This window comes from Arachis stenosperma, chromosome 8 (assembly GCF_014773155.1).
Source record: "Arachis stenosperma cultivar V10309 chromosome 8, arast.V10309.gnm1.PFL2, whole genome shotgun sequence".
In the NCBI taxonomy this organism is placed as follows: Eukaryota; Viridiplantae; Streptophyta; class Magnoliopsida; order Fabales; family Fabaceae; genus Arachis; species Arachis stenosperma.
In genome coordinates this window covers 25,191,477-25,215,545 of record NC_080384.1, presented here as the reverse complement: position 1 = coordinate 25,215,545, position 24,069 = coordinate 25,191,477, and the positions used below count along the sequence as shown (strand labels likewise).

At 45.0% G+C, this 24,069-nt stretch overlaps 2 protein-coding genes and 1 pseudogene across 2 annotated transcripts; all 3 read left to right on the top strand.

The window, feature by feature from the left end:
• Nucleotides 1–4,322: 4,322 nt before the first annotated feature.
• LOC130945637 (protein FAR1-RELATED SEQUENCE 5-like) lies at nt 4,323–6,276 on the top strand (annotated as a pseudogene).
• Nucleotides 6,277–21,547: 15,271 nt separating this feature from the next.
• On the top strand, nt 21,548–22,426 carry LOC130945636 (uncharacterized). Its single transcript, XM_057874341.1, has one exon. The coding sequence runs from the start codon at nt 21,548–21,550 to the stop codon at nt 22,424–22,426; it is 879 nt and encodes a 292-aa protein (XP_057730324.1).
• Nucleotides 22,427–22,960: 534 nt separating this feature from the next.
• On the top strand, nt 22,961–23,680 carry LOC130945635 (uncharacterized). Its single transcript, XM_057874340.1, has one exon. The coding sequence runs from the start codon at nt 22,961–22,963 to the stop codon at nt 23,678–23,680; it is 720 nt and encodes a 239-aa protein (XP_057730323.1).
• Nucleotides 23,681–24,069: the final 389 nt, after the last annotated feature.

The window sequence follows — 24,069 nt, the reverse complement described above, 5'->3', positions numbered from 1 at the left end:
TTTTTGAGAAGGATGACGCTCTCTAGTAGATCTTCTCAATTCAGGCTCAACTGGTGGTTCAGGTGGAACTTCAACATCTGGCACCTCAGGTTGAGGTGCAGGTTCATCATGCAAATTATCACCATCATTATCAACTTGTACATCTCCCCCATCAATAGGAGGTCTAGTGGAAGGACCAGGTTCATCATCAACAGAACGTCTAACAGTTACTGTTGGCTTATCTGTCTTCTCAAGATCTTCAATAGTTTGGTCTTCAAGAAAAATCACATCTCGGCTTCTAATTATCTTCTTGCTCACCGGATCCCATAATCTGTAACCAAAGTCTTCGTGACCATAACCCATGAAGATACACTGCTTTGACTTCCCATCAAGTTTAGACCTTTCATCTCTTGGAATGTGAACAAAAGCTCTGCAGCCAAACACTCTCAAGTGACTATAGGAGACATCTTTTCCTCTCCAAACTTTCTCTGGAACATCACCATTAAGTGGAACAGAAGGAGAAAGGTTGATCAAATCTACTGCAGTCCTCATCGCTTCACCCCAAAAGGATTTAGGCAACTTTGCATGAGAGAGCATACACCTGACTCTATCATTGATAGTGCGATTCATTCTCTCTGCAACTCCATTATGTTGAGGAGTCTTAGGAACCGTCTTCTCAAGCTTGATTCCATGTCCTTTACAATACTCTTCAAACGGACCCCTGTATTCACCACCATTATCTGCTCGAACACATTTCAATTTCCTTCCTGTTTCTCTTTCAACACTTGCATGAAAGTGTTTGAAGATACCGAGCACCTGGTCTTTAGATTTCAAAACAAAAGCCCACACTTTTCGAGAATAATCATCAATAAAAGTAACAAAATATGATGCACCACCTAGTGTCTTAGCATCCATAGTGCAAACATCAGTGTGAACTAAATCTAGAACATGTGATCTCCTATGAGGTCCAGAATTATGAAATGATACTCTAGCATGCTTTCCAACAAAACAATGAGTGCAAGTATTTAAAGTTGTACCTTTCACTGGAAGTGAGTGCTTCTTGGCCAAGACACTTAGTCCTTTCTCGCTCAAGTGACCAAGACGTATATGCCACAAATCAGAAGAGGAATCATCAGCTACATTCACATCTTCTTTGCACAACTTTGCTTGCAACCGGTAGAGAGTAGTGAGACTATTGTCTTCTCTAGCAACAATGAGAGCCCCTTTGGTAATCTTACATTTTGCACTTCCAAAGGAAGTGCAATACCCCTCTTGATCCAATGCCTTCACTGAAATGAGATTGAACCGCATATCTGGCGCATGCCTAACATTCTTCAACTGCAACTTGCATCCCATATTAGTTTCAAGCCACATATCACCCATACCAATGATATCACACACTCCTTTATCTCCCAATTTGATCTTGCCAAAATTTCCAGCAGTATAGGAAGTGAAAAATTCACGCTTCGGAGTGACATGACATGAGGCACCAGAGTCCATAATCCAAGTGGAATCATCACAGACAAGATTCACATAATTTTCATCATATGTGATAAGAACATCTTCATAAATAATAGCAGCAGTTTCTTTATCACTATCTTTACCTTTGTCTTCGTTTCTTCCCCTTGATTGTTCTCTTTTCAAGAACCTACAATACCTCTTGATATGCCCCGGCTTGCCACAATGGTGACAAATGAACTCCTTTCTTGGCTTGTACTTTCCTCTTGACTTGCTTCGACTCTCTGACCTGTCAGAACTGTGAGGTTTTCTACTTTGACTTCTCCCCCGTGACTCTGAAACAAGTGCTTCTGATTGTGAGGAGGCATTAGTCAAACCTCGCTCTCTTCTTCTGGCTTCTTCATTCAACATACTCTCTTTAACCATTGCTAACGTCAACTTTCCTTTTGGAGCTGAGTTAGTTAGTGTCACAACCAGAACTTCCCAACTATCAGGCAAAGAGCTCAACAACAACAAGGCTTGCAACTCATCATTCAAAGTGATTTCATTATTTGTCAGTTGGTTCACTGTCTCTTGAAAAATGCTCAAGTGCTCCGGCATTGATTTACCTTCAACATACTTCATATTGACAAGCTTCCTAATCAAGAATGCTTTGTTTTGCACATTCTTTCTCTCATATAACTCCTTCAATTTGTTCCACATCTTCTCAGCATTCGTTTCGGTGTCAACATGTGGATACACACTAAGATCAAGCCATTGCCTCATCAAAGCAACTGCCTTCCGATTCAACTTCTTCCATTCAGCATCGGATTTAGTACCTTTGGATTTATCCCCTTCCACAGGATCATACAAGTCCTTGCTATACAGCATATCTTCCATGAGGGTCTTCCAAATTGAATAATTTTGGGAATTCAATTTGACCATATTCGGTCCATGAGTATTTTCCTCCATTTAATCAGCACAGAGATAAACAACCAAAGCTCGGATACCACTTTGTTGGGAAAACTCAACACAGGTTTAAACCAAGAACCTGTCTAACAGCGGAAGCACCAAAAATAATTTTGCCACAACTTGTGCAATTAAAAGGGGCAACACCAAAGATACTCCAAACAGCAAATATAATGGCAGAAATTAAATAATCAGACACCAGAATTTTAACGTGGGAAAACCCCCAAAAGAGGGACAAAAAACCCACGGGACCTAGTCCAGAAAAATCTTCCACTATTAGAATAATGGGTACACAAACAGTCTTCCTAGTAACACTAGGGCATCTCAACAATCAACAAAATACATCATCAAAACTGATGGAATCAACATAAACCCTCCACAAAAGTGGGTATCTCAAATCAAGCAAAAGAGAAGGCAGTACAACAAATAAGTTATATCCTAATGTTCATCTCTACACCAGGAATAACATACTAAAATTTCATAAGAAATGGAGCAAGTTTACCAAGTCAATGTGATCAAGATTAGCTTGCCCTTTTCCCCCAATTTCTCTTCTCTTCGACGGGGACGGATTCGGTACGCGGCTCACATTAGCGCACTGAAACGCAATTTTATTGTTTGGCGCACCGATAAGCTATGGAAGGCAGGAATAAAAATGCATGTTTTTGTTGGGTCTTTTCGACAATTTCGCACAAAATAGAGGGGTTACATTGTTATTTTTTAAAATAAATACAGTTAACTTAATTGTTAGAATTAATCAACTATTACTGTGGTCCTCTTCCTTCCCTTCCACTCCCCTTCTCCTCCGTCGCAATCGCACCCTCTTCCTCCCCTTCCCCTCCGTCGCCTCTTCCTCTCCGTTCGCTTTGTCGCCTCTTCATCCCCTTTCCCATCTGTCGCAATCGCACCGTCCCTTCCTATCTCCACCACCCAGAACGACTGAAAGATCCCAACTCATCTAACTTCTTCTCCCCCCCCCCACAGAATCAGCCTCACCACCTCTGACGACGACGGTACCTGATCTGCATTGTGGGTTGTCTTCGGCAGTAGATGGCTTCGCCGTCTCCATCAATGGAAAGAAGGTACCCGTTGTATTATCACCCTTCACTTGATTTACAAATATCCCCCTTTTTGTCCGTCATAGGTCTGAAATTGTCTTTGAAGTACAATCCCCAATTTTGCGTGTTTCGCTAAATTACCGCGTTGTTGCTATTTGGCACAGGGTTGCCGGTGATGAAGATACCACTGGGGGCGAAGCAGACCATGGAGTTGGATTGGTTGAGGGCGAAGGCTTTGCGGGGTTGGAATCGTACGAGTACGATTTACAGGAAGATGAAACAGAAAACGACCATCCGGTTGAGGGCGAACGCTCTGAAGGGATGGAGTCGGACGAGAACGACTTTCAGGAAGACGATACAGAACACGACCGTCATGCAGAGGCCGATGTCGACAATGGGGATGCGGTCGAATTGGAACACGGTTTGGACGGCGCCGGAGGAATGTCTGAGAATTATGCGGAAGACGAGTTTTACTCCGTTGATTCCGGCGAGTCCATAGGTTGGATTGATTTTTTGAACTTGAGCGCGGAGGATGTTCTCCGGTTTAATTTCGCAGATGTTGACATTGCATTTGAGTTCTATCAGAAATATGCAAAGCACCATGGATTCGGCGCGAGACGTTCCAGGAGCGAAAAACGCGGCGAAGTAAGGATACGACAGGAGTTCGTGTGCCACCGACAAGGGTTCCGATCCCCGAAGTTCTACTCGATGCCTAACCGGCAAAAGAGGCCGAAGGCCGAGACACGGTGTGGATGCCCTGCAAGGATGTTACTCCGCATGGACGATGAATCAGGACGTTGGCACGTTGCGTTCTTTTCAGACGCGCATAACCACCACGTTCTTGAGTTGCGATTTTCTTCCATGCTCCCGGGCCATCGGAGGATGAGCGAAGCGGACATCCAGCAGATGAACGACATGCGCAAAGGGGGCATTGGCGTCTCCCGAATCCACGGTTTTATGGCGAGCCTGGCCGGCGGGTATCATAATGTCCCGTACACAACAAGGGACATGCACAATGTAAATGCGAAGCAACGAAGGGAGGGTGGCGTAGATGCGGAATCGTGCTTGAGGTATCTCCGAGAGTGCAAGGCAAATGATCCCGCACTGTACTACAAGGAAGTCGTTGACGGTGAGGGCGTGCTGCAACACTTGTTTTGGTGTGACGGCACCAGCCAAATTGATTACCAGGTGTTTGGAGACGTGGTTGCGTTTGATGCAACTTACAAGAAAAACGTTTACCTTTCACCTCTCGTAGTATTCTCCGGTGTGAATCACCACAACCAAACCGTTGTCTTTGCCGCTGCATTGGTGGCAGACGAGAAAGAAGAGACATATGTCTGGCTGCTTCAGCAGTTGCAAACTTCAATGAAAGGGAAGCTCCCGTGTCCATAATAACCGACGGTGACAGGCAAATGAAGTCTGCGATCGAGCAAGTTTTTCCGGAGGCTCACCATCGGCTCTGCGCTTGGCATCTACTCCGAAACGCCACGAGCAACATTGGAAAGCCCAAATTCACCAGGATGTTTAGGGATTGCATGCTCGGCGACTACGAGGTCCGAACATTTCAGAGAAAGTGGTTTGAGATGGTTGAGAAATTTGGAGTGGCCGATAAAAGATGGGTACAGGACATGTACGAGAGAAGGCACAGCTGGGCCACAGCACACATACGGGGAAAGTTCTTTGCCGGATTTCGAACAACATCAAGGTGCGAGGGCTTGCACGCTGTGATATCACGGTATGTTAAGTCTCGATACAGCTACACTGAGTTTTTACGTCATTTCCATCGATGCTTGATGTTCGTCCGCGCAAAGGAGGTGGAGGCTGATTTCGAGTGCGCAAAGGGTGACCCTGTTATGACCACCAACCTGAAACAGCTGGAGCGGAGTGCGGCCGACAACTACACTCGTGCGATATTCTATTTGTTTGTTCCCATTCTTGACAGAGCCTGTGCAATGAGGGTGGTTGATTCTGAAGACAACGGTTCCTATTTTATTCACACCGTCTCTCGATACGACACTCCGGGGAAGGAGTGGCGTGTTGTTGCAACGTCTGATACGAGGGAGGTCCGATGCACGTGCATGAGAATGGAATGTTTCGGGGTCCCCTGCGAACATATAATTGCGGTGCTTGTTCTTAACAATGTTCATGAAATCCCGAGGTCTCTGATATTACCGAGATGGACCAAGGATGCAAAACTTGTGGCGGTGGAGTCGATGGGCGTGATTTGGGATTCTGTACAACTGACGCAACACTGGTGCCTGATGGATTGGTACCGGAAAGTGTGCAATATTGCATGTCACAGCACCGAGAAGTTCCAGTTTGCAAGAGACATAGCTGTGCTGATGCTGAAGCACTTCGAGGACGAAGATGCAGGGAACAGCAGTTTTCAACACGAGGGGCCACCTACTGAGGGCGGGAGACCCCCGGAGCGAAATCCACCCAGGCGCAGTACAAAGGGTAACGGTGGTCACGGTGGAAAGAAGACCCAGCGATGTCGTTTGTGCCGGGAGGTGGGACACAACAGGACGACGTGTCCGGAGCGTCGCACAATGGAACCATCCAGCTCAGTTGCAGAGGACATGGATTCGATGGACACTGACATGGTGGGTTGGTCGCTCTATAGACGATGTAGTTAAGTTTTCTGGTCTGTTAAATGGATCTAATCGTTTGTTTTTTACATTGGTGTTAGGTCTATGATAACCTATCCGGCGATCTGTATGCGACCGCGGAGATTCCTTCGTTCCAATTCTCCGATAGTGACACGCAGGCCGGGTTTGCTAACAGCGACTTCGCTGGGCCCAGGACGTCCGGGCCAGTCATGTCTCTCGCCGATTGAGCAAAGGGGGCCTACAGTCGTCACCACTGTGTTTTGCAACGGCAGGTTGGTCGAACCCTTTGACGTTCTCCGGTAGGTTGTAGCCGCACACCGTTCGGTGTCTGCATGTCAAATAGGTACAGAACCGTCTTCATGTCGTCCACGTAAAAACAAGTTGTTGGTATGTTGGCTGTCGTTGGTATGTAAGTGTTCTATAGATATCACCGTTTTTAACCGGGATTCAGGATGTGTAGGGTTTAAGTGGTGTCATGCGAGTAGCTGCAAATCGACTGTCAAACCTGATGTATTATTATTCGGTCGTTATGGGCATTTTTACAGCCATTCTATGTTCAGTGGATATTTTGTATGTATGGTAAGTAGATATTTTGTATGTAGTTGGTAGTAACGTTCAGTGGATATTCAGATGCACGTATCATAAAAAATCTCGTTGGAAAATGCATGTGGTTCAGTCTCATAAAAAAATCTCGTTGGAAAATGCATGTGGTTCAATCGCGACCTTGAAGTTCTTTGTAAGGGATCGTTGCTTGTTGATGTAATTTAAAACACACGCTTAAACCACCTGAAGTGAGGAGTAAAATGCACTAAATGAAGCACGGCAACAACTTCGACTCAATAAACAACCACCACTGATTAGCATTTTGGGGTTATTAACACCTCAGTGTGAATATTCAAAATTAAAAATGCAAAGATACAAAATGCAGGTGAAGTGAATCGGATTACATTCAAGGTTCACAGCTTAAATTAACATTCAAAGTTCAAAGGCACAAATTGACATACATTTCTAATATTGGCACATCAGTCCATTTGCAATGCAACGTGCACGTTAACGACAGAAACGATTACAATGTTTATCATCCAAAAAATAAGCTAATGACGGGAAGGTAGAATTGTATTCCTGGGCCCTAATAATATATAGATTCAAGATACAGATGTCTGGACATGCAGGTTGCACCACCGTACTTGACCGAGTGACTCGGATGGGGTTGGGGACGGTGGCTTCGGGTTTAGGGGACCGGAGTTGTCAATATATATGCAGCCGGTATTCTTGCGGCGCAAGCCGTTCGAAGACACAAACATGGCCGTGTCTTAGTTGGCATGCAGTTGCTAAGGCAGACCAGCCAATTCCAAAGCATCCGTTCGTCCTCCCGACATAGTGCGTGTACCGAACGGTCCACGCGCCCCTGTCGTTGGTAATCGTAATTGGGCTATCCTCGCATACTCCCGGCAGAGGGGGGACATTCGGCTGGAAGTGAAGACATCTGTTTGGTTAGATCAATAAAATAGTTGACTAGAACAATAGGATATGAAATAGTTGCCCTTAAAAACAATTGTCGGCACACTTACGAGAAAACGGTTTGCCACGCGGTGCACGATTGGACTTACAAAGAACGGATTGGTCGATCTGAACCCATCGACTATGTGCCTTGACCTGGGGGCCGACGGTTCGGTTATACAAGTGGAGTCCGTCCCGGGGCCGGCATGGGCGAAGTAGTTGATTTCCATTGTTTGACCGTTGAAGAACATGACGTACATTGTGTTCTGAACGGCGTGATAACGGAACAGCACAAGCCACTCATCCCTTAGGAGATGCCCGGACACGGACCCATCCTCTGTAGTGGATGGTGGAAAAACAAAAGGGTTACAATGTGCCACAGATGGATGGATTGATGATTGCAGGAGTTAAAGGAATTGAAATTGGGTTCCATACCAGTGTATCAGGGGCGTTCACCGGGATTATCGTGAAGAAACTGGACTGTATAGTTGCCATGTGCGGGTATTGCCGGAAGACTTCCGTTTTCTCAAGTTTCTGGTGGAAAACAGCATAAAACAAACGAGTTAGCCGATTGCATACCAATTACCCGCTAGAATGATATTGTTACCTTCCGTAGTTGATCTCGAAGTATGTAGTGTCGTGGATGGCCGCATAGAAAAAACTTGGGTTGGTGATACGATAGCATCATTGAGTCACCGATTCGCAGGTGGTAGTGTTCGTAAAAGGCTCGCCAGCCGGGAATACGATTTGATGCGGATGCTCCTCGTCCACATCCCACGAGATGCTCCACGACTGCGTTTGTGGTGATTACCTCGACGGGGTTCCTCATGTTATCCCGTACAACGTGGAGAAGGCACCGCAATCTCTGCAGGAGCAAAATCGATAATGATGTGGGCTTGCATGCTGGCCTTGGGGTTATGTGAGAAACATAAAAGTTAAAACTTACAATTTGATTCTCCATGTTGGTTTATGAATCTGAAGAAGCGAAAATCAGCGAGCTGCGGCATGGTGATACCTCGTGTGCGATTTCTTTGACGGTTTTGGGTTCTTTACTGCCGGAAGCTGTTGAGTATCCAACAATGGCTTCCTTCTTCCAAAAGTATGTGATTTTTATTTTTTGGGTAACGTACGAACCTACGCGCGTTAAACAGGCGAACAACACTCCCGCCGTTCAAGTTATCCTTTTTATAAGTAACACTTAAACCTGATTAGAGTGGACATTAATGTGGCATTAATATAGTTGCACTTACCAATGGCAACTACCGGGTTTAAAAAAAATTCGATTACCACCGCATGAGCACAGGATTTAAATTTAGGCCTAATCTAGTTATCATTATTCCATTGCGTGGGTCTGAGTAATGAGTTCGTAGTGTCAGCCACGACTGTTGATGGATGGAGATTGATTTTCGAACGACGCAGATATGACGTTATTTTTACTTTTTGTACATTTACCCGTTTTTAATTTTTTTTCCTTGAAAAAAACCTTTTTAAATTGTTTGCACGTGCTGGAAGTTAACATTTTCTTCCGTGTTGGTGATGGTCCGGAAAAACCGAGTCGAGTCAAAACCCAGATTCCGTAATCGTCCACCGCCCAACATCGAATAACGTAAAGGGGCCCAAGATAAGTATAGAGTAAAAGTAGGGCCCATAACCGTAATAAATTATGGCCCATGATCAATCAGTCCACGAAAAAAACTGTAGTGCATGAGTTAACCCAAAAAAAAAAGACGTTGAATTCCGCATCTTCAGATGTTACTCGCGCTTTCCCTTCTTCGCGGCCGACTTAGCAGCAATGCACCACTTTCCTCGTTGCATCTTCCCGTTAGCAGCGCAATTGCCATTTTTATCCTGATCTTCTCTTCGTCCAGCTACAATGGTCAATACCGCGTTTATTAGAGACACTTATTGCAATTGCATGCATTTTACCTGTTGCATGCGTTAACTTACAATTGGCAACACCGCGTACGTGAACCTGCGTCCCATTGCCATCCACTGCATGACCCAAATGCCAGCGTCTGTACTGCTGCGTTTTGGCACTTCCGGTGCGGACATGATTTCCATACTGGCAAACTCGGGAGCGGCCTTAGAGCGTAAGTTTTTATACCCGTCAGTTGCAACAATTCCATCCAGGGCAGTAAGCTGGCACATATTCAAAACCAAAAAAGATTAGCGTGTTTGGATAGGACGATGATCTTACTTATGTTCGTCGCGTACCATGCATTGTATGACACGTCTCCTTCTTGCCTTTGATTCTTTAGTCGCATTCGTGTCAAATTGATAGACTTGCTTGTCCGACAGGTCAACCACGGCCAAGAACCAGTGCTTCTCATAGTCTTCTTCTAGTACTGGCATATAGACCTGCGATCGATAGAAAAAGCCAAAAACCAGAAGACACTCAAAATTCAGTCTGACCATGACCAGAACATGCGTACAAGAATCTTATTGGTCGGTAGCTTACGATGCGCAGGTCTTCAGTCGGGTGCATGTGTTCTTTCCCGTATCGCTGTGCCAAAATTTCAGGGTGGACGCCATCCATTACATCGGACTGGTTACTCAGGGAGTTTTCAGAGGTTGAAACAAGTGACCGGCATATGTCAACGGTACAAGGTTCGTGTTATAACAGATACGGTTAAATCATAGTTATGCATTAAAATGAAGTAGGGAAGTTTGTTTTGGTCCTACCGCAAAATTCGGGTGCAAGCACCACACGGATCCACGGTGATCTCCATCGGTCTCTCCCTCCGATGCAACCATTATCGTGATCATCTCCATTATCTGCAATTGAAATCCGACAAAAAAAAAATTTCAGACTTCACATGGAAGTAATCAACCCGGGTCAGCGGAATCCATTTATTCGAAAAGGTCCGATCGATTGCTACGTGCCTTCTGGTTGGTTGCCGACCGTCTAACAGGCATCCCATGTCAGAACGAGTTGCATGTTGCGACCCGATGCGTACAACGATCTCCCTCGGTCAATAAATGGAATGTTACACTGTGAGGGCAATTTTAACTGCCTTCCGGCACAAATGACGCCGCACGGCATATTCAGCGTTGATATTCGGATACAATACCCACGTTGGGTCAAATCATGGTCGTAGACGTAGCTACAGATGTCCATCGCGTGCTGAGAGATGGGCCATGTTGGTGGGTGTTGTTCCATTCTTGGTCAGTTTGAGGGGGGTCGTCGCGGAATATGCTTGTAGGTGTCGGATGTCCGTCCGTGCTGCTTTCAGGCTTCGATGAGCTCTCGTCGGATGACGTCATTGTGTTAAAGGGAAAACTGCATTTTCTGTTTGCGTTGGCTGCATCCATTGCGTCCTGTCGGGTTGGCTGCATTGTTCGTGCGTTCGGCGGATACAGTCCCTCGGTTACCCCGTATACCTTTTCCTTGAATCGATTGAAGAAGTTTGTAGCCAAGCCACCCTTCGAGTTTTGTTCGTTGACGAGCGTATTTGACCTGCACATCTTTGGGTACATGGCCCGTTCGGATCGTCTTCTTCATCGTAAACAGACATTTCGACGTCTCCGCCGCCGCTTATTATCGACGATTGATGATGTCTCTTCTTCGTCGTTCCTGGATGCATCAACTGTCTACGGTTGGTAATGGGGTGCGTGACATCGGTTGTGCATGTGTACCCTTTCGGAATAGGTTGTCTCTGCTTCTCGATCCGGTTTCCATCGGACGTTGCGTTGACTTGATCCGCATGTTCCTGTAGCCCCTGGGTCACAGGCTCTCTGAGACCGCCCACCAACAACCGAATCGTCACCAATTCCGCTTCGACCCTGTCCATTCGGCGTTGCGCGCTCTTCAATAGAAATCGTAACAGATCTGTCAGATGGTTGGATTAACCGATTCAGTTAGAGCAGATATGAGACAAGTTACCAACCTTTGTGTTCTGGAGCACCTCTCTCATTATTTCCAGCAACGCGTCGTTTGGAGTGGTGTCGTTGGGGCCCGGTGTTTTCTGCTCCCTAGCATTGGGTGCTTGTTAGTTCGTTCGGGTATAGTACTAACTCAGAAGAATCGGTAGTAGAGTAATCATAACTACCAGAAATAAAAATACATAAACAAAAAACGACTGATGCACCGCAACCGTACCTGGGACGTCTCGCGGTTGACGTTGTTGGATGCGCGGTCCCATTCTCTGCCATTGTTGGTTGCAGTATCGGTCGTCGGCGTCCGATGAGTTGGTCCGTGTTGGTCGTGCGTGGATATGGTTGTTTTGAGTTGGTTTGATTTGTGAAGATATTTGACTAGGCTAGCTGTTGGCCGTCATAAGTTGGGTCTGCAAACACCTTTCTTGGAGTCTGTAGACGGTCAGGTCCATCCAGGCAGATGCATCACATGCGTTTAGAATTGCACCGGTTAGGCAACCACGGGGCCGTCCAATATTCAAGGCCTTGCAATGTGCTTCCTAAGATAGTAAAAGGTGACCTGCCGTAGCATGAGGGGGCATGAGGTCAGTTTTCCTATACACTTCTTTAGTTTTGCTACAATGTAGCGCTCAGACGCGCAGTTGTGAATCGTGATGGGTATGTCAATCACGTCATATCAAAAACGTAATTGCCCCTTAAATACAGAAACATATAAACAACTAATTAATCAATATCCCTTAACAACAAGGAATAACAAGAGATTATTTGACAGTAAGATAATTACATATGAATTAGTATCTTCGAAATTTTTCATGGGAAAGATTATAACACGCAGAAACGGGTCACATATTTAACGTTGACGGTTTGGATCGTCGGCTAACAACTACATGGTGTAACATGCGTCCGGCCCGCGGGTGGGGCCTATAATCGACCGTTACGTGCCAAGTTGGCGTCACATGTGTCAGTCAAGAAGAAGGCCGTTGGGATGCGAACACATGACGGCATTAGCAGAGAGGTGAATATGAAACCTCCTTGGGCACGGCTATTTCAAAAGCCAGTGTTTTACTCCCCTCGTGGACTACTGAACACATAATGCAGGGATCCTCTTCCATAAGCTCGTCCTCCGTCGACGCACCGACGCCTCGATGTCACTGTGGTGAGGTCGCCAATCAGAACCGCTTGGAAATGTGACTATCCGGGCAGAAGATTATGGATGTTCTGGGTACGGAACCAGCAGGAAATGCTCATTCTTTCAGTGGTACATCCAGAGCCCCCGCCCCGTTACTCCGACGTCATTCGCAGGTTGCTAGAAACGAACGAGGGCATTAGAAGCGAGAACACGGAGTTGAAGAAGACAAGGCAGGAACTCCTGGACGAGCTGCGTTCTTTGCAACAGAGTTTGTCTGAAACAAGGGCAGATCTGGAGGCCGCGATTTCTGCATCTACGGCCTTGGAAGACAACATGCTTGCGAGTGTCGCGACTACGAGGAGGCTAGGTGTTCTGATCACCGTGCTGATATCCGCGATCATTTTGTTGTTTTTTTTTACCGGTGAAGATCGCTTGATGAGGTTTTTTATTTGTAATTTATTTTTTATTCGGTATTCACGAGTGGAAAACATGACTAGTTTAATGGATTTCATCAAATCTAATTCCTGTGTGGATTGATTGCACCCGTACTATATGTTCTCAATCCAATAAGATAAATTTCATTTCGCATATTCATTCTACCGAGTATAATAAAACACGATACACATCAATCCATTTGAAAAACATATTTTAAGCATGCCCGGAATACAAACAACGATACAACTGATCGAATCACAATCTCGGTCGCTCTATTAGGGAACTAGACAACCCACTCCCACAGTTATAACGCGCTGAAGGTTCATGTCACTCGGCCACTCACCATTGAATGCGGTGACTCTGTGTCGGTTAAGTAAATTAATCTGAACCAACGAAATCTCCCAGAAAACCACCGTTAGCATCTCTTGCCCGCCTGTGGTTGTTTTTCGCGCACTGTTATCATACGATCACCCATGATCGTCACAGGATTCCATGGAACGCCGTACTGACCGGCAACTCTTCGCCTGATGAACGGGACGAGGCACATGGATTCCAAGTCAATCTTGCACCATATGGTCGATAGTCCTCGTGCGGCGATCGTTCATACCCGACCAGTGTGGGATGCCGTCGAGCACACGCAGTGCCTGCACGTGCTGAATTAAGTTTACGGTTTATCCTTATCTTGCTCAGAATAAATGTGTCTGCATCCAACACAACACACATGCGTTGCAATCGTCAAACGTCCTCCCCAGTTTACCCACACGGCCTTACCAAGGTGAAAGCTGAGCCCTCGTCGAGGTGAGTGAGTCGTTGATCGTTGATGTACGCGTGCTTCCAGCTTCCTTCTGCCGAATTGAAAACATTGCAGTGCAAAAACCTGTCTAGGACGTGCCTCTTTGACATATGGACGACGCAGTAATTGTCAGTTCCCGCCCGGTATCCAAAGGCGTATCCGATACTGCTTGTTTTAGAAGTTTGTCGGCCGGATCCTCTAGCTGACGAGCGGTTCGCAGCAGCGGGTTCCATAACAGTAGCCTCAAATCAGGACCATTCGTGCTATACTGGACGCAGATCACACCGCAATCGGAGCCGATAACATTCCACCATCCGCCTGGACCCAGTTGCTCTGGCATTGGCGCTACTCTTTCTCCGCCTTCACAGTCGACAAGCAAAAGCCTGGGTTGAACCGTACCTCTCCGGGTCACCAATCTGGAGCAACACATTACGGTATTTTCCAATGTTGTCAGCGTGTTGTCCATCCTAAATCTCTCGGAAGACAGTCGGACACGCCAGGTTGTGCTTGCGGTTCTGCATCTCGCCGCCGTCTTCGGGTCAGTGCGAGTGAAAATCTCCATCAAAAGATCGTCTGGAAGGATCTGCTCCCCCATAGCAGCCAACGAATCCGGAAATTGATTTTCCATACCCAAGTTGCTTTTCTTTTTCTATTAATTTTTTTTCCTTTCAATACCGTGTTTTAGACTAACGACTACAGTGGCAATCGAGTAGATGGAAGCGTATATCATACAGTTTCCACATTTGCTGTATTATATAGTTGTTGAGCGCATAGCATTGGGCAACGTGGTTAATCTGCCTATCTTGTTCCGCGGGCCATTGGAGCAGTCACTCACATCACAATCAACAGACGTCAATTCCCGTCAAATAATATGCAATATTAAACATCCTTTTTCAAGAAATATCCCGATATTAGGCGACAATAAATTCGATTTATTCTTAATTCAAAGAAGACGAAACGGAAGAGTGTTGCCACAATACCGACGAAAGCTTTTTTAAATTTTTTGTCCCCGGTTAAGGGTCAGCGGACCGGCCCGAACCAGCTCTATATCAGTGATCCGCCCGATTCCAACAAGGTTCCCGCACCGGCTCCAGATGATGCCCGACTGTCAACCATATGTTTGCTCTTCGTCGTCCTACAGACTGTGTTATCCCATTACAGTCGCTCCTTTGGGTGACCTTGGTTTGCTGCATTATAAGAGGATGATTTGGGATTTGATGGCTGGGGCTGTATGATGTGGATACTGTAAAAGGCTTATCCAATGAACGAAATAGTGAAGACAGGGCAATGCAACGGTGAAGAACATCAATTTTTTCTACACGTGCAGGAATTTTGTTGGTTTTGTTGTTATAGTTCCATGTCTTCAATCGAAGCGACACTTCTTGCAGCTTTTAATGCAAAGATTAGGAGGGTGTAATTAAAGTATGTAATTAAAGTCTAATGTGTGAGTTATTATTTCAGAAACGTGGGCTTGTTAATGTACATTAGAAGCGGTTATACTTTTGGATTAGATTATGTTTGTATTGTATTTATCTTAATTTATTTTTTAAAGAAATATTGACTCTAAATAATAATTTGACAATAACGACAAACTTAAATTTATATACAACAAGCATATTTATATATAATTTACAAATTTTATACAGGATTAAGGTCTTCTCATTAAATATATTTTTTTAAAATTTTTTCAGTTTAAATTTACTGTCTTTAATTAACAAATCTAAATAATTGACTATGGTTTAGGGTTCAGGGTTCAGGGCTGAGGGTTTAGTGTTACGGGTTTAGGATTTATGGATTAGGGTTTAGTATTTAGGGTTCAGGGTGTAGGGTTTGGGGATTAGGGTTTAGGGTTCAGGGTTTATGGTTTATGGTTTAGGGTTTTGGGTATATGGTTTATGGTTTAGGGTTTAGGGTTTAGGGTTTAGGGTTTAGGGTTAATGGGTTTAGGGTTTATGGTTTTGGGTTTAGGGTTTAGGGTTAATGGGTTTAGGGTTTAGGGTTTAGGGTTTAGGGTTTAGGGTTAATGGGTTTAGGGTTTAGGGTTTAGGGTTTAGGGTTTATGGTTTAGGGTTTCGGGTATATGGTTTATGGTTTAGGGTTTAGGGTTTAGGGTTAATGGGTTTAGGGTTTAGGGTTTAGGGTTTAGGGTTTATGGTTTAGGGTTTAGGGTATATGGTTTAGGGTTTAGGGTTTAGGGTTTAGGGTTTAGGGTTCAGGGTGTAGGGTTTGGGGATTAGGGTTTAGGGTTCAGGGTTTATGGTTTATGGTTTAGGGTTTATGGTTTAGGGTTTCGGGTATATGGTTTATGGTTTAGGGTTTAGGGTTAATGGGTTTAGGGTTTATGGTTTTGGGTTTAGGGTTTAGGGTTAATGGGTTTAGGGTTTAGGGTTTAGGGTTTAGGGTTGGGTTTGGGTTTAGGGTTTAGGGTTTAGGGTTTATGGTTTAGGGTTTCGGGTATATGGTTTATGGTTTAGGGTTTAGGGTTTAGGGTTAATAGGTTTAGGGTTTAGGGTTTAGGGTTTAGGGTTTATGGTTTAGGGTTTAGGGTATATGGTTTATGGTTTAGGGTTTAGGGTTTAGGGTTTGGGGATTAGGGTTTAGGGTTCAGGATTCAGGGTTTAGGATTTATGGTTCATGGTTGAGGGTTTAGGTTTTAGTGTTTATGGTTTATGGTTTATTGTTCAGGATTTAGGGTTTAAGGTGCATGGTGCAGGGATCAGGGTTTAGGGTTCAGGGTTCAGGGCTGAGGGTTTAGGTTATGGGGTTTAGGATTTATGGATTAGGGTTTATTATTTAGGGTTTAGGGTTTACGGTGTATTGTTTAGGTTTTAGGGTTTATGGTTTAGGGTTTACGGTTTAGACTTTAGTTGGGTTAGGGTTTAGGGTTTAGGGTTTAGGGTTTAGGGTTTAGTATTGAGGGTGTAGTGTTTAGGTTTGGGGTTTAGGGTTAATGGGTTTAGGGTTTGGGGTTTATGGTTTAGGGTTCATGGTTTATGGTTTATGGTTTAGGGTTTAGGGTTTATGGGTTTAGGGTTTAGGGTTTATGGTTTAGGGTTTAGTATTGAGGGTGTAGTGTTTAGGTTTGGGGTTTAGGGTTAATGGGTTTAGGGTTTGGGGTTTAGGGTTTAGGGTTCATGGTTTATGGTTTAGGATTTAGGGTTTATGGTTTATGGGTTTAGGGTTTAGGGTTTAGGGTTTAGGGTTTATGGTTTATGGGTTTAGGGTTTAGGGTTTAGGGTTTAGTATTGAGGGTGTAGTGTTTAGGTTTGGGGTTTAGGGTTAATGGGTTTATGGTTTAGGGTTTAGGGCTTAGGGTTTGGGGATTAGGGTTTAGGGTTCAGGATTCAGGGTTTAGGATTTATGGTTCATGGTTGAGGGTTTAGGTTTTAGTGTTTATGGTTTAGGGTTTAGGGTTTAGGGTTTAGGGTTTAGGGTTTAGGGTTTAGGATTCATGGTTTAGGGTTTAGGGTTTAGTATTGAGGGTGTAGTGTTTAGGTTTGGGGTTTAGGGTTAATGGGTTTATGGTTTAGGGTTTAGGGCTTAGGGTTTGGGGATTAGTGTTTAGGGTTCAGGATTCAGGGTTTAGGATTTATGGTTCATGGTTGAGGGTTTAGGTTTTAGTGTTTATGGTTTAGGGTTTAGGGTTTAGTGTTTAGGGTTTAGGGTTTACGGTTTAGGATTCAGGGTTTAGGGTTTAGGGTTTAGGGTTTAGGGTTTAGGGTTTAGGGTTCAGGATTTAGGGTTTAAGGTTTAGGGTTTAGGGTTTAGGGTTTAGGGTTTAGGGTTTAGGGTTCAGGGTTCAGGGTGCAGGGTTTTGGGTTTTGGGTTTAGGGTTTAGGGTTTAGGGTTTAGGGTTTAGGGTTTAGGGGTTTTTGTTACACCTACTTTAATTTTTTGGTCTACTAAAAATGACACGTATTCATCGAATCTTCAATATGAAATTTTATCCAACGGTCGTTTTTCCACGACTTCGCTGGAAAGTCCACCTAAACGTAAACCCTGTGCATCATGCATAAAAAAAAACGTAACCAGATTGGTTGGCAATGGTGGTCATAACCGGGAGAGAACTAGATGCAACTAATCCGCGCACGATAGTGGAAAGCAACCTCCGCCACTCATTTCGTCGTCATGCCCCCGAGGCGAAACTTTTTATGACGCGCTGACCTAGAGCATGGGTAGCTGCAGAGGAGCAGGTGTATATGTCAATCCGGGGTATGGGACAATACGCTTTATGTAGATATTTATGCTTTAAACAACAATGGTACAACTTTGGACAAAAGGTTAATACGATCGCTGGGAAGGGAACCGGAAGGAAGCGAATGTATTAGCCATTTTGGCTTTGTCCCATCTCCCAACGAATGCCTTTTGACGGTTTACTTTTGTAGGAAATTCAGCATTACGCCCATCGCTTATACAGCGCGCAGTCCCATGCCTCTACGAAATAGTGAATTAAAATAATGATGGCGAGGGGTGTGGGGATGGCATGGTGTGACTTAGCGCCTGATTGGAGGCAAGTCGATAATTTTGGATTGATTTGACCGCAGAGGTCACAGCATGAGTGATTGCATAAGGAAGTTTTATAGTATAGTGTCACTCAGAACTTTCACTTTTGGATACGGAACACACCATAAAACGAGCCCAAATAACAACGTACCATTGGAGTGAAAGATTTGTCGCGAGTTTGACTATTACAACAGATAGCCGTGACTCCATCCACAACACCCGAGTACCGTTAACATAGGCGCATCTCATTCCGTAAACGGAGGATAAAGCCGTAGGCATTTGCAAGTTCCTTCGCATTTAAAATAAACCCACCTACCGTGCTAAACGATCAATATTCGAAACCCCGAAAAAAAAAAAACCAAAAGAACAAACACAATGGGCGACGGTGAAGCACGCTCCGACGGTGACACACACAGCAGGTTAGACATGTTTCATTTATGACTTTTAGAATAGAACAAAACGCACGACGTTGCATATGCATGGTAGACGAATATTCGCATTAACAGCCACGTACGGAGTACATGCAGGGACGTATGCGACGAGGTCCACAACGCAGATACACTTGAGCAGTCGCAGCCCCGGCAAGCGTCTGAGGTAAATCTTCTGATCAGGTGTACTTCACACATTCTTTAAACAGATAACTGATTTGATATTGTTTTATTTTTTTTTTATCCGTAGGTCCCCGGTGGACCCAAAGCTGACTTGGAAAACCTAGCCGAGGCTCCCCAGCCGGATGATGTTAATGCGGTCAAAGGTAACCAGATCCAGTCGGAAGATGAGTGGTCGTTTCCGAAGATCGGTCTCATCGTCAAAGACTTGATGAGGGGCTTCGTGGAAAAGGTTCTGGTTAGGTTTCACTCATAGCCCATGTATGTAACGTGTCATGTAGATGTCCCTGATACTAAACCGGTTTTGGTTATTCTACGACAGAGGGATCTCGAGAAGGAGACCGACAACGCAGCTGCGGCAATCTCCGAGAAAACCATCGTGTTGTTGGATTCCGACGGGGAGACGGATGAACAGTCAACCCCGCAGTCCATGAAAGTTGCATCTGGCATCGCTAGTGGAACGCCTACTGTCCCAGATCCGCCTGAGAACAATACTCCACCCCTTTCAGGAACGGACAGCATCATGAGAAAGCTGTTTCGCACACCACCATCGGCAACAAGGAACGCCAAACGGCGACGTTCCGGTGATGGAAATGACAGTTCTATGCGATCTGGTTCCAGCAGGGAAAAGTCTGGCCATTCAACGACCAAGAAGGTAACTAATCGGTAAGTTTGTTTATCGAAATCTGCGCTAACCTACTAACGTTTGACAAACATGTGTCGTAGACGAGGTTCAAGATCACACCTGCAATGGACTTTAACAACCGACAGTCGGCCTTATTCTCGTACGTCTTCGACGGGAACCTTGATCCATGGTAAAACTCGAGTTATGTTACCTTTAAACGTGCTTATCGCGGTTATGTTAAATCGTTAACACTTTTCTCTGACTATAGCGAGGAACTTGTCCGTATTGGAGTCAAGACCGCGGACAGGGTTGATTTACACAGCTTACTACCGGGAAATGACGTTGAAGACAAGGTATGGCACCTGTTTATGCTTGTTTTGAGTAGGAAAAACACATATATGGTGTTGCGAGAAATCGTCGGGGTTTTTTGTTTATTTTATATCTTTGGCTATTCTTCGTTGCCAGATCATCCATCTGGTTGCCATGACTATGACCGGTGCTGAGATACTTGACACGTCGCCCGCGTACTGGTGCTTACCACCGTCTGTCTCGGTAAGTTTGTCCTGATCTGGCGTTCGTACACGTATAGCACATAACTTATTTAACTCGCCAGCGTTGTCTGTGCAGGATGATATATTGCACGGGGAGACGACAGAATTGATGCTCAACCGTTACATGGAGATCTGGATGCGGCCATCCAGATTCCTTGAACTTGTCTGTTAAAGGACAAATTTTGGTTCATCGTAAACTAAACCAGGAACAAGTGTCTTCAGTGAATTAACTATACGTGTTTATCCTGTGCAGATTTATGTCCCCATGCAGGACGCGCTGGGCCACTGGTTTTTGATGCTCGTGTCTCTGAAAGACAAGGCAATTTACAACCTAGATTCATCGCCGAACCAGTTCGAGACGCCTCACCGGGAAGACCGGATTCGGAAAACGGTTAACTACAACTTTGATTGTAGTATTTACTTTTAATTTGCCATACTGGCATAGCATGCAACACGGCGTGCATAAAAGCCTTCTCATTTATATTCCGCGGTCCGTGCAGGCAAGGGTGTTGTACAACGTGACACAAGCTGTTTACGAGAAGCAATTTATGCCCATACCAAGCAACTTCGGAGATTTCCCGATAAGGAGCCCCATAGGGATACCTAATTGTGGGCAGAGGTAGGTTAACAGCCAATAAAACATTCATGTATCACAGTGACGATTTTCACATGTTTTCGATAATACGTACTGACGGTTACTGCCTATTCGTCGGATCAACATTCAGCATGAACTCAGGGATATGGGTCATAGGGTGGCTCAACATGGGGGACAAATTCAACCCGATCATGGACGGGATTGTAAGTACGCTCAAATAAAAATGGCTGCTTATGGATATTAAATTATAGGATCACAATAAAACCAATCGGTAACCATTTTGCAGTTACGAGAGAACGAGATCAGGGCAACAACTGCGGTGAACCTGACCAGCACACCATTCAACAAACTCCGGGACCGTGTATTGGGCAAGGCAGAGTTATGGAGGATGAAAACAAAGAAGAGCAGTTAAGTGTACCGGCTGGTACTGCATTGTCTACATGGATCAACCAGCTGTGACGCTTATGCCCCCATGGTAGAGGTAGTATTACGTTGCCTTCTTCTTTAGTCTTGTATTAGGGAACGCTGCGACCAGGTGTGGCGATTCAAGGTTATGTTAGTCGCAAATTAAGAACTTTTGTGTTTACGGCCGTTCGTTTCATGTTTCGTCTGTCGTGCATGAACACCTATTGAAACTTCAAGGAATGATTTTCTTTAACTATATGTATACATATGAATGCGATGATGATTAGTTAGCGTATATTTTACTTAGTTTTAATTTTAACGCTCCTAGCCGGCTACTAAATACGCACGAGCGCGTAAAGAGGAATCCAATTAATGCCATCAATTAACAATGTTATTTCTATTTACAATGCAAGTTCGTAGAATCCATTTTCCTTCTTATTTTTTTCGAAAACTTATGTGGATTTTCGCCAACGAAATGATGCGTCGGTTAAGTCCACTATCCGAGCGAATCGGATTCCAAAGGGCGACCCTTATCCATAAATATACTACCATTCCTGCTGCCAAAACCACTGGTCAGTGGATTACATCCTGTGAAGTATATACACTAGTAGGCCCCAGTCCAAGGAGAGTGTCAATGGAGCGGTACTGTAACGCATCTGAACTGCCCCGCGACGTTTGGGTAGCCATAGCCATTAAAGTGGCGACGACATCGATTGAGGACCTGTGCAGGTTCCGTATGACGTGTTGCGTTGCGCGCGATGTAGGCCACGACGATAACGTCCTCAGGATGGTTGCCATACCACCTCCGCATGAACTGAATTGGGTGTGGATACGGGACCCTATTGGACGAAGTTTTTTCGAGAGGTGCATTGAGGTTGGTCACCCGGAACTTCTGTTTCGGGAGGCACTGCGGGAGCTCTACATAAGACGTAACCACCCTGTCGGATGGGAAATGCTGCAAAAGGCTGCAAGAGATGGGCTGGACGCAGCCAAGTACGCACTTTCAATGGAGTTGCTCCTCCGAAGGGACGACATAGACGCACAAAAAGAAGGTCTGGAACTATTTCGTACGCTCGAAGCATGTAACTTACTCCCGGCATGTTACTCGAGTTGCTTCGCAGTCCTCACAATTTCTTGGCCAGATGAAGTCCAAATGCCGGATAAGGGAGAGGAACATACAGTATGTTACTCGAGCAGATGCATGACCCGAGGCCACATGGGTCTTCTCTATGAGTACCGCCGAAGGGCTGCAGAGCGGGGCTCCATCCACGGTGTCGGAGGCGCCAACCATATTGGGTGCATTGGTTGTCGCGCCGACTACGAGGTGGAACGGTTTGTTGACATAGCTAGGGTTTAGGATTGTTATGCAGATTAGGTTTATTATTGACATTTTATGTTTCGGCTTAGTGTGGACGTATAATATTAACGGTTATCTTCTTTATTATCATGTAAATGTTATTTAGGTAAACGGATACTTATTACATATAAATATACTATAATTAAAATTAAACAACATGAATTTGGAACAATGTCTGAATAATGTTATTTAATATTATTAAAATATTAGACTTAAATAATAATATTAAATTCTGATATAAGAAAACAATAAGAGAAAATTAAGGAACGTGTTGGCTAAGGAACCCCTTCGTGAGCCGACGGGAAACTCAATCGGCATGCTCCCGAAACGACGTGATTGTAGCTGATTAGGTGTAGATGTACGGTACACAACCGATGGCCGATGGGATACCATCGCAAACGGCACCGGGTGACTATATATACACTGTAAACAACAGCCATTGTGATACCTGATTGGAGCCTTTCAGTTATCCACTATTTACACATAAACGACAGGTTATCTATCGTGTGAGGGCACTCAATACAAGGGGAGGAGATGTATCGTCCGACAGGCCCGGCCAACCTTCCCCACGATGTATGGACCTTAATTGCTGGAAGGACCGCAGCACAGTCCGTCAGGGACTTGTGCAGTCTCAGGATGTCGTGCACCGATGCACGTAATGCAGGGGATGAGGATTCCGTTTACAGATGCGCCAACATTCCAATTTGGGACCAGCGATGGTGGAGTGTGAGTCCCATCCACCATCCGGGAAGAAACTTCTTAGCGCGATGCAGGCAGAGTGGCCACGTGGAAGTTCTGTTTCGGTCTGCGGTGTCTGACCTTTTCCTAGGCGGGTGTCCTTTTGCGGGAATGGAAACCATGCACGTTGTCGCAGCCCATGGCCATGCCGCAGCCCAGTACGTAGTGGCGATGATGCTGATGCTACGCGACGACACCGATTCTAAGAACAACGGCTTACAAACATTTCGTGGGCTTGAGGCGGCCGGTGCCCTGACAAACTGCAAATTGGTGTTCCGCGGCGTTGTACAGGGGACGTGGAGACACCTGCGTCGCGTGCCGATGCTAAACGAAGAGAATCAACTCTGTTCTTCGCATGCATGTCCAAGCCGTGGGAACATGGGTGCCATTTACCGCCATCAACGCTATGGAAGAGGCTGGGACGTAAACGACGGTGACGGAGGTGCTGCTCATATTCCGTGCGTGCATTGTAGGGCTGATTATGAATTGATCCTGTTTGCCCACCTCTTTGACTGATTGGATAGGAATGGGTTCTCAATATTTTTTTTGGTCATCCAATGTAATATATCTATTATCACTATTATGTAATAATTTTTCCAACTATTTGACTTGTTCTGCCGTTTTCGTACTGTTTGCCTCGTTTTGCCATTTTTTTTTGTGTTTTCTGCGTAGTATTAAAAAGTTAAGTTATTGAAAATACAATTGTTTCCACTCACTGACCTCTCATTCGGTTACACTTGGTTGCATAGCCAAGTAACGAAGTTATTTTTTTCGAGATCAACGCAACTCCTGCCTGCGACGTTTTTAATAGCAGTCCATAGACCTTCAGCCCTTCATGTCTACTCTAACGTCACATTGCAAAGATTTGCAATGATATCGGATTGCGCGTTATCGATGCAGCAGAA